This window comes from Chiloscyllium punctatum, chromosome 7 (genome assembly GCF_047496795.1).
Source record: "Chiloscyllium punctatum isolate Juve2018m chromosome 7, sChiPun1.3, whole genome shotgun sequence".
Classification (NCBI taxonomy): Eukaryota; Metazoa; Chordata; class Chondrichthyes; order Orectolobiformes; family Hemiscylliidae; genus Chiloscyllium; species Chiloscyllium punctatum.
The window spans coordinates 53,779,498-53,792,697 of NC_092745.1; the positions used below are offsets into that span (position 1 = coordinate 53,779,498).

General features: G+C 41.7%; 1 protein-coding gene across 2 annotated transcripts in view; it reads right to left on the reverse strand.

Moving 5' to 3' along the window:
- Nucleotides 1-13,200, reverse strand: part of LOC140479648 (flavin-containing monooxygenase 5-like) — a 60,063-nt gene that overhangs the window by 25,480 nt on the left and 21,383 nt on the right. For both annotated transcript variants that reach the window (XM_072573579.1, XM_072573578.1), the window contains exons 3-6: nucleotides 11,815-12,003; nucleotides 10,162-10,327; nucleotides 7,512-7,654; nucleotides 4,132-4,319 (exon numbers count right to left, since the gene is read on the reverse strand). In XM_072573579.1, coding sequence (XP_072429680.1) covers nucleotides 4,132-4,319; nucleotides 7,512-7,654; nucleotides 10,162-10,327; nucleotides 11,815-12,003 — 686 coding nt within the window. The remainder of the gene's footprint in view (nucleotides 1-4,131; nucleotides 4,320-7,511; nucleotides 7,655-10,161; nucleotides 10,328-11,814; nucleotides 12,004-13,200) is intronic.

Genomic DNA, 13,200 nt, shown 5'->3' on the forward strand with positions numbered 1-13,200 from the left:
TGTACCTGCTTCACACCCTCCTGTACCCGCTTCACACTCTCCTGTACTCGCTTCACACCCTCCTGTACCTGCTTCACACCCTCCTGTCCCTGCTTCACACCCTCCTGTACCCGCTTCACACTCTCCTGTCCCTGCTTCACACCCTCCTGTACCCACTTCACACCCTCCTGTACCTGCTTCACACCCTCCTGTCCCTGCTTCACACCCTCCTGTACCCGCTTCACACTCTCCTGTACCTGCTTCACACCCTCCTGTCCCTGCTTCACACCCTCCTGTCCCTGCTTCACACCCTCCTGTACCTGCTTCACACCCTCCTGTACCTGCTTCACACCCTCCTGTACCTGCTTCACACCCTCCTGTACCTGCTTCACACCCTCCTGTACCTGCTTCACATTCTCCTGTACCTGCTTCACATTCTCCTGTACCTGCTTCACACCCTCCTGTACCTGCTTCACACCCTCCTGTACCCACTTCACACCCTTCTGTACCTGCTTCACACCCTCCTGTCCCTGACCACTGACCAAATTTGAGGTAGTTCATTTAAGGATTAGATTAGATTACTTACAGTGTGGAAACAGGCCCTTCAGCCTAACAAGTCCACACTGATCTGCTGAAGCGCAACCCACGCAAACCCATTCCCCTACATTTTACCCCTTCACCTAACACTACGGGCAATTTAGCATGGCCAATCCACCTAACCTGCACATTTTTGGACTTCGGGAGGAAACCGGAGCACCCGGAGGAAACCCACGCAGACATGGGGAGAATGTGCAAACTCCACACAGTTAGTCGCCTGAGGTGGGAATTGAACCCGGGTCTCTGGCGCTGTGAGGCAACAGTGCTAACCACCGTGCCAAGGAATGTCACTGCATCCTAAAATATAGTGTCCGAGTAACTCTCCCTCGCACTGATGTGTTGCAGTGTTCCAAGCTCAGACTCCAGGTCATAAACTCTGAGCTGGAATTCCTCAAACAACCAACACTTGCTACAGCTGTGGTCTCTACGAACCACAATGGGGTCCACCAGCTCCCACATAGTGATAGGGGACTCGATTGTAAGGGGAACTGACAGGCAGCAGTGTGGCCACAAATAAGACTTGTCGATGGTATGGTGCCTCCTTTGTTCCAGAGTCAGGGATGTCTCAGAGCAGCTATGGGGCATTCTGAGGAGGGGGGATGCACAGCATGGTACATGTCAGCACCAACAACATTGATTTAAAAAAAAAGAGGTCCTGTAACAGGAGGTTAGAGTTAGTGGGTGAGCATTTGGGGGATGGTGACCATAACTTTGCAAGTTTCAAAGTAATTATGGAAAGGGATAAGGATAATGCAGAAATGAAATGCCTAAATCAGAAGAAGTCCAATTTCAATATCACTAGAAGATGTCTGGCAAATATTGACTGGAAGCAGTTACTTGCAAGTAAGTGTTCATTTGGAATCTTTTAATGTAGTGAGACCTCAGGGCCAGCTTGCTCCTGAAGGGCAAGGAGAGCAAGTCCTGGAACCCTCAATGTGAAGGGATATTGAGATTAATAAAGAAAAAGGAAGCATATGTTATAAGAGAATTAAAAACAGGTGCCATTCAAAAGAATAGAGAGAGTGTAAGGAGTGCTCAAAAAATAAATTAGGAGGGAAGTGAAGTGCCAGGAAATATCTTTGGCAGACAGGATCAAGAAAAACCCCAAGGCATTTTATAAGTATATTGACAACATGAGGATGACCAGGGAAAGAGTGGGACCTGTTCAAGACCAAAGGGGCAATCTGTGTGGAGCAAAAGAGCACGGGTGAGGTCTTAAGTGAATATTTCTCATCTGTATGCACAAAGGAAAAAGACATTGTAGCTGAAGATTTCGGGTGGGATGAGGTTCAAGAATATGTTAAGATTAATAACGAGGAAAGATTTTTATTGGGAATACAGATGTATTAATCCCCAGGGCCTGATGTGATGTATCCCAGGCTGCTATGGGAGATAATAGACGAGATTGCTAAAGATAATTAATACTTCACTGGCCACAGCTAAAGTGCCAGATGAGTGGAGGATAGCTAATGTGGTTCCTTTGTTCAAGAAGGGCAACAGATCCAGGCCAGTTAATTACAGACCAGTTAGTCTGATGTCAGTGACAGGGAAATTATTGGAAAAGATTCTGAGGGACTGGATTAATTAACACTCAGAAAGGGATGGATTGATCAGGGATAGTCAATACAGATTTGTTAGAATTTAGTTGAGTTTTTTTTACAAAAGTGATATATTGATGAGAATAGTGCAGTTGATGTTGCCTACATAGCTTTTGACAAAGTTCCACATGAAAATTGTCCAAAGGGTAAGAGCCCATGGTTCCAAGGCAAGTTGGCAAACTGAATCCAAAATTGGTTTACAAATAGGAAGCAAAGAGTAATGGTGAAGGGTTGCTTTTGTGATTGGAAGCCTATGACCAGTGGTTAGTGCTCAGACCCTAGCTATGTGTTGTACACATTACTGATTTGGATGTGAATGTCGAAGGTATAATTAGTAAGTTTGCAGATGACGTGAAAATTGTTGTTATTGTTGAGTGAGGATGATCAGGCTACATTCTGATATTGATCTGCTGGTAAATTGCGTGCAATGGAAGCTAGTGTTTAATCCTGATAAGTGTGAGATGATGCATTCTGGGTAAGCTAATAAGTGAAGGACGTAAAGAATGAATGGTAGCTCCCTAGGGAGTACTGAGGAACAAAGGGACCTTAGTGTACCATAGATCCCTGAAGGTTTCAGCACAGGTTGGCAGGGTGATGAAGAAAGCATAAAAATGCTTGCCTTCATTAGCCAGGGCACAGAATATAGGATCAAGGGAGTCATGTTACAGCTTTACAAAATATTGGCTACAGATGGAATAAGCAGTTCTGGTAACCACACTATTAGAAGATATGATTACAGGTTGCAGACGAGATTCACCAAGATGTTGTCTGGGATGAAAGTCAGTGATGAGGTGAGACTGCATAGGCTGGTGAAATAACTCCACAAAGGCTGATATCACATCACCAAGTCACCCTTTACTTACACCTGAACAGTCCTTGACTATAGTATTGCCTTATACGGAGTCAGGCACCAAAGAGTCAGTACCTGTGACACTCACCCTTTTTATACATCAGTCAGGTTCCCTCATTGAACTAGATTAACAGCCCCAATTAGGGAACTCAAATTCTATGAAGCCAAGCTGGCTGACTTTGTTACAATCACTACTGCTGGATTTGTTTTCCCTGGAACAGAGGAGGCTAAGAGGGAATCTGATTGAGGGAGACAAAATTATGAGACATAGATAGAGAAGATTGTGAGAATCTTTTCCCCATCGTAGACATTTCTAAGCCAGAGGGCACAGGTTTAAGTGGTTTCGAGGAGATCAGAGGAAAAGATTTTTCATCCAGAGGGTGGTAAAAATATGGAATGTGCGGCCTGAGAGGATGGTGAAGACAGGTACTTTTGAAACATTTAGGAAGCATCTGGATAAAATACCAGGCATAGTAGGCTATGCTCCAAGTATGGGCAAATGAGATGAGTGTTGTTTGGACATAGACATAGTGGGCCAAAGGGCTTGTTTTTAAGCTATATGACTCTATGACATATCATGCATTTACAACAAATCTCTTGAATCTCTATTTTATTTACTTCATTCTTAAGTTATGTTTTCTTTCAAATTTCTGTGTGATCTTTCAGTTGTTTTGTAAAATATTTCTTCTATTTACCTTCAAATTGAAAGCAATTTATAGTAGTCAAGTTAGCACCTATTTCTGACCAAATAACTTATGGTTTTCCTGCGATGTCACTTTTTGTTAATTTCAATATATCCTTTTTAAAAAAAAATTACAAATTATAAGTCAAAATAAAAGCAAGCGAAAAGCACCTCTTTCCCCCCCCCTTTCACCGAACGCCCCGACTATTCCGAAGTGCCAGAAATATCTACTCACTCAGGCTGTGCCTCACCCAGACGTGATCAATCCTTCCTGATTGTTTGTAGCTTAGCACCACCCACAAGGTTTGGTCCATTGAGATAGGTCACCATTTGGTCAAAGTGGTAGGTTTTCGTGTGTGAAGAGAAAGATAATTACACGACACTGTTCAGACTCTTTAAACAGAATATCACCAGGTGATACAAACCTGTGGCTAGGCTGCAGACCATAGTTTGCATGATTGAATCGGCTGTTCACGCTCCTTTCACCAATCCAGTTTAGAACAGATTTCGGAATAAAGGTATTAATGCGACTGTTAAACAGCATGTCACCAGGTAACCCTTTGCTAGCCACACGGTTCAGCACCCAGGCACCTCGTCTCGTACTTAGGAATACCTGCACAACATTTCAAGAACATAAAGACAGCAAAGCTTTAAATTTTGCTGCATGTTTTTGTGGCTTTGGTCTCCTTATTATGCAAGGATGTAAATACATTGGAAGTGGCCCAGAGGAGGTTTACTAGATGGAAAGATGGAATGAGCAGATTATCTTCTCTAAACAGGTTGGACAGATTGGGTTTGTTCTCAAGTGGAGTTTAGAAGAATAAGGGGTAACTTAATTGAAGATTATAAGATCCTGAAAGCTCTTAACAAGTGACATAAAAAGATGTTTACTCTGGGACAACACACTGCTGCCTCCCGGCACTAGGGACTTGGGTTTAATTCCACCCTCAAGTAACTGTCTGTTTGGAGTTTGCAAGTTCTTCCGGTGTTTCTGTGGGTTTCTGTCCACAGTTCAAAGATGTGCAAGCCGGGTGGACTGGCCATTCTAAAATTCCCAGAGTGTCCAGGATAGGTGGCTTGGCCATGGGAAATACAGGATTATGGGGATTGGGAGTGGGGGCAGGTCTGGGTGGGATGTTCTTCAGGGGGTCAGTGTCAATTTGATGGGCTGAATGGCCTGCTACCACATTGCAAAGATTCTATGATTGTGAGTCAGTCTGGAGGTAGGAGGCACTGTTTTAAATTTAGTGGTGACCCTTTCAGGTCAGAAATTAGGATGACTTTTTTTTCTCTTGAAGTGTCTTTTGGAACACTCAGCTGTAGAAGGTGGTGGAAGTGGGGCTATTGAATATTGTTAATGCAGAGGTGGGCAGATCCTTCTTTGATGAGGAATCAGAAGTTATCAGGAGCAAGATGGGAATGTGGGATTCTCATGGCTGAGCCATGATCTTATTGATTGACAGAGCTGGCTTGAATGGGCAAGTGCTGGTAAATGGGACTAGATTAAGTTAGGATATCTGGTCGGCATAGACCGGTTGGACTGAAGGGTCTGTTTCCATACTGTGCATCTCTATGACCTGCTTCTGCTCCTAATCTGTATATTCATATCTAATGTCAGTACTGCATTTTATTTTCAAAAGAATGGGAAATACATTCTTAGCTAAACGGCCTATTTCTATTCCTTTGCACAAATATAAATACACGTAATAGCTGATATTGCAGATTTAGGGAGAAAGGAGAGAAATCAATGCCACTAGGTCATAAAATTACAGAATTATTACAATGGAGAAGGAGGCAGCTCAGACCCTTGCTTTTGCACCTGATCTGGGAAGGTGATGGCCTAGTTGTATTATTGCTGTACTATTAATCCAGAAACTCAGCGAATGTCTTGGGGACCTGGGTTCAAATCCTGCCATGACATATGATGGAATTTGAATTCAATAAAGAATCTGGAATTATGGATCTATTGAAAACCATGAAACAATTGTTGATTGTTTGAAAAACCCATAATGCCCTTTCAAGAAGGATATCTGCCATCCTAACCTGGCTTGGTCCACATGTGACTCCAGACCCACAGCAATGTAGTTAACTCTTAGCTTCCCTCTGGCCAATTAGGGATGGACAATAAATGCTGGCCTAGCCATTGATGCCCACATCCTATAACTAAATAAATAAAACTCTCTCGATGACTTCAGATCATTCTCCTGTGTTTGACCCTTAACCCCTGCATATTTCCTTTTCGAAAAACTATCTAACTCCCTGTAGAAACAAACGAGTGAGTGCAATTGCACCAAATTCAACAACCACGAAGAGGTATTAGAGAAGCATGGTATAGCCAAAGATTCAAAAAGCGACATTCAGACTGAGAAGGATGAAGTGGGACTATTTATCTTGTCTCAGACACATTGGAGGTCACTTATGACTTTCAGAACTGTTTTGGGATTTATGGAGATGGCAAAAACCAGATTGGAGGGATTCAATCACACACTTTCAAGAGATAATGGCTCTGATATGGGAACATTAAGGCTTTGGAGATGACAGTGGTTGAGAGAAGGTGCAGTAGTTTGCCAAGGTGTTGGAATGTCAGTAATATCAAAGACTCTGCAAATGGAGTTTTGAAAATGCTATTGTAATCAAATTGGGAAAAACAGTATAGTTTCTAAGGCAAATCAATTCCTAGTAATCTTTACTTTCCTGAACGTGGATAAATGGTGGATGCTTCACTTTATGGTGTGAGCACAAGACACCACAAAACCAGCAGCCATTTTAGTTGTTACATTCTTTCTACTTAAAGTTACGACAGAATTTTAGATGGAATGGTTTCTCATTGAATCTGTAATGGTTAGATCACATCTGAAGTACTCTGTGCAGTTGTGCGTCCCATACATTACCAATTGTACATTGTCAAAAAGTGTGGTGCTGGAAAAGCACAGCAGGTCAGGCAACATCCGAGGATCAGGAGAGTTGACGTTTTGGATGCTGTGCTTTTCCAGCACCACACTTATCGACTCTGACTCTCAAGCATCTTCAGTCCTCACTTTCTCCCAATTGTACATTGGTCTAGGAAGATTTGTGAGCACCAATTAAGCTTGTTTGGACATGTCCCTTTAAGACTGCCTCAACACAATGCTTCCTGTATCTTCAAAGGATCGCAGCTTGTTCATAGCACATTTGTCCTTTGCTGGGCATATTTCCAATTGCTTTACAGTCCTGCACCCACACAGTTTTGAGAAAATGTTGGATCCAAGAAGTAGAGAAGAGATTATGTAAACTGGCCTTACAATTCGATTGAGGTATTCAAGATTTTGGAAGGAATTGTTGAGGAAGACAGAGAGAATTTTTTCTGGTAGTGGTAGAGCCGAGGGCAAGGAACATTACCCTAAAATAAGAACTAGGCCAATCAGGAGAGAACTCAGGAAACTTTTTTTCATGTAAATACTGGTACAAATCATTGGCAGGTCTCATCCACAAGAGTAAAAACACCTAAAGTAAAAATTTAACATTAGAAATTTTGATGTTTTCGCAAAATGAAGCTTAACAGAAGGATATAGAGCCTCAGCAAATGTTGGTGTTCAGAAGAAAATAGCAGCCGTAACCTCACTAGAACATGGACAGGCTTGAGTGACTGAATTGCCCATCTCAGTTCCTGTATAGTTCTGCTATTCCAGATTACAGCAGATCAGGTTTGGAGAAGCTCCACATAATAGACAGATAAAATTTTAGTGAGAAGTAGTCAGTTCAGTCGCTCACCACTGCTTTCAACAGTTCTTAAGGGCATGGTACCTGATTTTGTGTTTACCCTTACCTGCTTAGCATGTCGGCTGATTTCAACTGCAAGGTCACCTCCAGAGTTTCCAATTCCAATTACTACCACTTTCTTTCCTTCAAATATTATTGGACCTTTATAATCCTTGCTGTGCATGTATTGACCTGTGAACTTTTCTATGCCTAGCACAAACAAGAAAGAGAAAGGGAATGTTATTTGCTTAATTATGATATAGAAAGACTAAAATAATTTGTGCATGTATTTTAATCAATATAGGAAATAATCATTGCACCTTGCTTATTTCAGCATTGGAGAAAGATATTATTCATTGCTCATGGCTTCTCTCTCACTCCAATTCAAATACCCTACTCTGATCCTATGCCTTTATCATTTTTGGTCTTTATCTAATTCCTACCCAACTTGTCTATGGGAGACCTATTCTCTTTTGGTTACTTCTCAGCCTTAAATTCATTTGAAATGCATTTAATAGTTCCTTTAATGCTTCCCTTTCCAAAATCCTTCTCTGGTCTCTGCCTTTTCCCCACGGAATTCAAATTCAAAATGTGTCAGGTGTCTCTTGATATTCTGCATTTTATACAGTCCTGTCCCACTACTTTTTAAAATGACCCCATCTGCTTTCAGAAACTATTCAGGATTGTCAATCTTTATCATCCTCCCCATTTTTTTGCTTTCTAATCTTCTTGATTTGCTTCTCTTCCCTGTTTTATTCTTGCATCTTTCTCTTAGTTTTCTTCTGAATTACTAATGTTAAATTTATTCCCTAATAGAATTCATTTTTGATCTGCTGGTCTCAACTTTGAAATGCTAATGATGGCAAAACTGGGAGTCACAATCCTTAAAATAGTAACAACTTCTGAACCCTGTGCATACAATTAAATGCAGAAACACAAATGCTGCTGTTAGTGATTTGAATCTTCCTCACAGGGCTCCCTTTTGTGACACATCCCAAGAATGCTTAACAATTAGAAATCACTGAGCTGATGAAACCTTCTATCCTTATGCTTCTAGCCCTGATGCGGAGGTGCCAGTGTTGGACTGGAGTGGACAAAGTCAGAAGTCACAAACACCACAAGTAACAGCACTCCAAAAGCTTGTGATTTCAAATAAATCTGTTCGACTATAACCTGGTGTCATGTGAATTCTGGCTTTATGCTTTTAGCCTCACTGTTACTTTCTGAAGAAGTTACATCTTGTTGAATGTGATGTAATTGGGCTTTTGATGGCTCACCAAGATCTTAATTACTCTTAAACAGCTTCGCTGGCTTTGGAAGAGTTATTTTCTAGATTAAAGATCAAATATCTCCTTGTATTTCCATATGCATTTAAAAATTGAAGTCAATTTAGAAGATTGTTGCTTCCACCTTAATCCCATGTGCATGTCCAAAGTATTTTTCTACTATCTGTATCATTTAATAATTAAAGTGGAAGATTTGAATACTATTTCCTTCCTGTTTTGCTATCTGTGAACATACTTCACTCTAATTGGCTGCTTAACTTGCTTCCTGAAATCATTGTTGGAGATATGCCTGGAGATTTCTTTAGCTTTGCACCAGATTCAAAGTGAAGCCAGGAAACGTGATGGTATGCCATGGAGACTGTTAAACCATTACAGGCAAAAAGTCTTTGAGGATACTGACAAGTACTGTCGCTTCACTACAGACCATAGTCGTTGACGACATGATTGAGGACAGATTGAGAGGAGGTTTGACTGAGATGTTTACTATCATGAGAGGTCAAGACAGGAATATTGGCAAGAATCGAGACTACGTAGCATTGATTTGAGGTGATTGGCAGAAAAAAACCCACAATGATTTGATTTGATTTATTTATTGTCACATGCACTTTGTTACAAAGTTCAGTGAAAAATGTTGTACAGGGTCACCACTCTCTGGCGCCACCTTAAAACACAGAAAAATAAACCAAACATAGAATGGAAAGGCATAAAAATAAAGTGTTCAACTTTACAGTCCTTCATGTTAAGTGCTCTGGCACAGATCATGGGCCTGGTGGGCAGGCACAAGACCCCTTCACCACGCTGCCACCACTGAAGCGAAAGTCGCTCACTCTTTGGCGCCATCTTGCCTCCACTGACACCACTCTGAGTCCTTGGTGGACCTCGCCAATGCAGATGCTACCCATGCTGCTGGGTGCCGCACTGGCCCAAACATGACTCTGCTGCCGCCATGAGTCCACTTCAGGCCCACCTCACCGTTACAGCCGCTGCCAATGCTGCCAGGTCTTGTACTGGGCCCAAACCCATCTCCATGAATCTGCGCTGGACGCAGACGCCACCAGGAACCCAAACTCGCCTCTGCCAACGAGGCCACAGGTCAGCGCTACGACCGTCTCGTTGATACAGAAGCCACCGAGAACCCAAACTAGCCTCCAACGTTGCCACCAGTCTGCGCTGAGCCAATCGCTGACCGCCACGCATCAGTGCTGGGCTCACTTGTCGCCACCAAAAAGACCATAAGACACAGGAGCAGAAATTAGGTCATTCAGCCCATCGAGTCTCCTCCACCTATCAATCCTGGCTGATTGGTTTCTCAGGGAGAAAGTGAGGACTGCAGATGCTGGAAATGCCTAGTCAGCAATGCCCTCATCTCATGAATGAATAAGAAAAACAAACATGCAATTTATTTACTGACGACACTCAGTACTAACTCACCAGGAAAAGAATCCAGAGGCAAACAGGCATTGACATGATGACCAATACAGACCATAATGGCATCGAAAATAGTCGATTCCAAGTTATCCTCTGCATCTCTTGTCACAACATCCCATTGCCCCGTGGAGGAGAAATCGTCTCGTTTACGTATGCTGCACACCATAGTCTACAGAAATGGAATGAAGAGGGAACAGTTTAGGAAACCTTGTGAAATGTACCCTTTGGTTTCCTATAGTCCTCTCAGAGATTGGAACATGATGCAGATCGAATGGAGCCTTTAACATGGCTTTCTGAGATGAATAGTAGGAAGCTGTTAATTACAGCACAAAGATACAGTGAGCATTTGTCTACAGAGGGAGCTGAATGGATAATATCTGAAGACTGCTTTAACATTTACTGTCATAGGTTCAACCAAACATTGTTCACAGACATGAATAATCCACTCCCAGATATTTTAAGGTTCTGGGGCACACCTTCAAATTCTCCCATGCTCTTCATTCTTTCAGTTTCTTGGCTTGCATTATTCACATGATCTCCATTTTTCCAACTCTAGCATTCTCAGTGTTCTCCTCTCCCCCATTGTGAACCACCTGGTATACCTGGATGTCCATGTCTCTGTCAGAGAATCGCTGTGCCATGTCTCCATTCTCTACCATGTTTCAACTCTGTCCTTGACCGAGCTGGGCAGCCTCAGAATGCCAGTGCCCATCTGCATGCACAGCAGCATTTTATAAATGGCGTTGACACAAAGGATGCTGGTCTTTCTGTGGATAACTGCTGAGCGGCAGATTGTTCTGGAAACGGCATATGGTAGGATAGGGCTAGAATTGGACTTGAGGGATACCATGGAGGTGGAGTAGACAATTAATACAGTGAGTTAAGATACGACAAATAAATCGTTAGGCCTTGTGGCAAAAACCATCCAAAAACTCAGAATCCAGACTTACCCAAAAATATATAAGAATCAGCCCTACATATACATCACTTGTGTTACATACAAGTAACACACAGAAACTTTACATTAGGGATAGCACAACTATATAATTAGAAGCTTAAAGATTAAATGATAATAAAGGTCAAATCTAGAACCAGGTTTGAAAACTCTATTCTCAGACAATTTCCAGACGAGAGAAGTAGATTTTAAAGCAGGGGTTGAAAACAGTAGGTTTGATCTTTCTAAGGTTTAATTTGAGGAAGTTTCTCCTCCTCCAGTGCTGAATATCAGATGAGTAATGGAGCGAGATGGAGGTTGAGGTGAGATAAGCATGAGTGGCTTCAGCAAACATGTATATACTAAAGTTGTGTTTTCGAATGCTCCTACTCAGGGTCAGCACACAGATAACCAAAAACAGAAGAAGATCAAGGATAGATCCCTGAGGACACCAGCAGTAATGATCTACAAACAGAAAGAGAATCCATTGGAATGATACTCTGGCCGTTATTGGATGGACAAGAATGGGACCAGTTGAATACAGTTCCATGACGATGCAAAGGTGTTGAAGGAAGATGGTGTGGTCAACCTTGTTAAAGGCTCTGGAGATGGCAAGAAGGTTAATGCTGTTCTCAGACTGAACAAATTCTTTAGTTCCCCAAGTAGAACCAGCCTCACAATGATACATGCTGCAGCTCTGCAAAAACAAATCAAAATCCTACCTTGAACCGTACGTACTTCAACAGATTGAAATGCTTTGCGTAAAGGTGGAAGTACTCCAGAATCCGGCTGTTATGCATGTAGTTTGGGTAATCATCAGGAATTGGAAAGTCGCTGAAGCACATCATCTCCTTGGAGGTATTAATGATCAATGATTTATAAATGCTGGCCCTACCATCTGTTACATTTTCCTGAACAAAAGATTAAAAGATAAATTTGTAAGAGATTTTTGCATGAACATTTGGCATGAAACCTCTTGGCTTATTTTTGAGAAGTGCAGACCTAAATTTGTTACCAATTTGAATCTGAGAATTTTTGTCTTAATCACAATTTTAAAATATTTTCCCGATTTGCCACCTAAGCCCTTACTTACCAGTCGCTAAGGTCACATTTGAGATCCTTTGCTGTTAAATGTGAAAATCCCCATCTCTGTAGACTTACCCCACAGCCCAAACACCAAGCCTCAGCCTCCTAATTCCTGATCTGCCTGCAATGTTTCAACCCACTTATCTCTCAGTGAAAACACAAGGTGTAGTCTCTGAGGAACACCGTCATGTTTAAACTGCAACTTTTCCTCCTTCCGTCTTTGTAGCTTAGCATCCAATTGGCTTTATTGTTTCCTGCTGGGTAGTAGTTGGTCATATTGAGCATATGCAGAAAAGAGAATGCTGAAGAAATGATCATCTTTGGGATTGTCAAGAAATTTAAGAGAATAGACATACAAAGGATATTCCCACATGTGGGGCCACCAAAGCAAGAGATTGAAAAGACGACAAAGCCATTTGTAAATCCAACAGGGATTTCAGGAGAAACAACTTTTACCCAGAGAGTGGTTCGAATGTGCAACTCACCTACTGGTTGAGGTGAATATTCAAACCGTATTTAAGTGAAGCTAGAGAGAGGAAGAAACAGTATCATATGCTAATAGTGACAGGTGAAAAGGGAGGAGGCTTGTTTTTGGAGGAGAAACATTGATATACATTGTTAGTCTAAACGTCCCAAATGATTATTTGTAAAGCATTTTCAGATGAAGTTACATAGTTTGCTTTGTAAAAGCTCTGCCAGTTGGTTATGTAACATATGCTTGAAATAAACTTTAAGAACTCTTTGGTCAATTTCTTAACTTCTAATGTTGTCTTTTGCTGTCTGAGATGGTGAGGTTGGTACTAATGGAATATTCGATGGCTAAGAGTATACTACTCCATGTCTGTGATGAGACTAAGGACGTGTATTGTGCAGTCGCTGAATATGTGATAAGAGATCTCTGTTGACACAGATTTTGCAAATGACCACTATTTCATACTAAAATCTTGATTGCACAGTGATAAGTGCACAAGTTGAGCTGAAGAAATCTTAATCACCATTAAGGACTATTTAAACCTTGATCA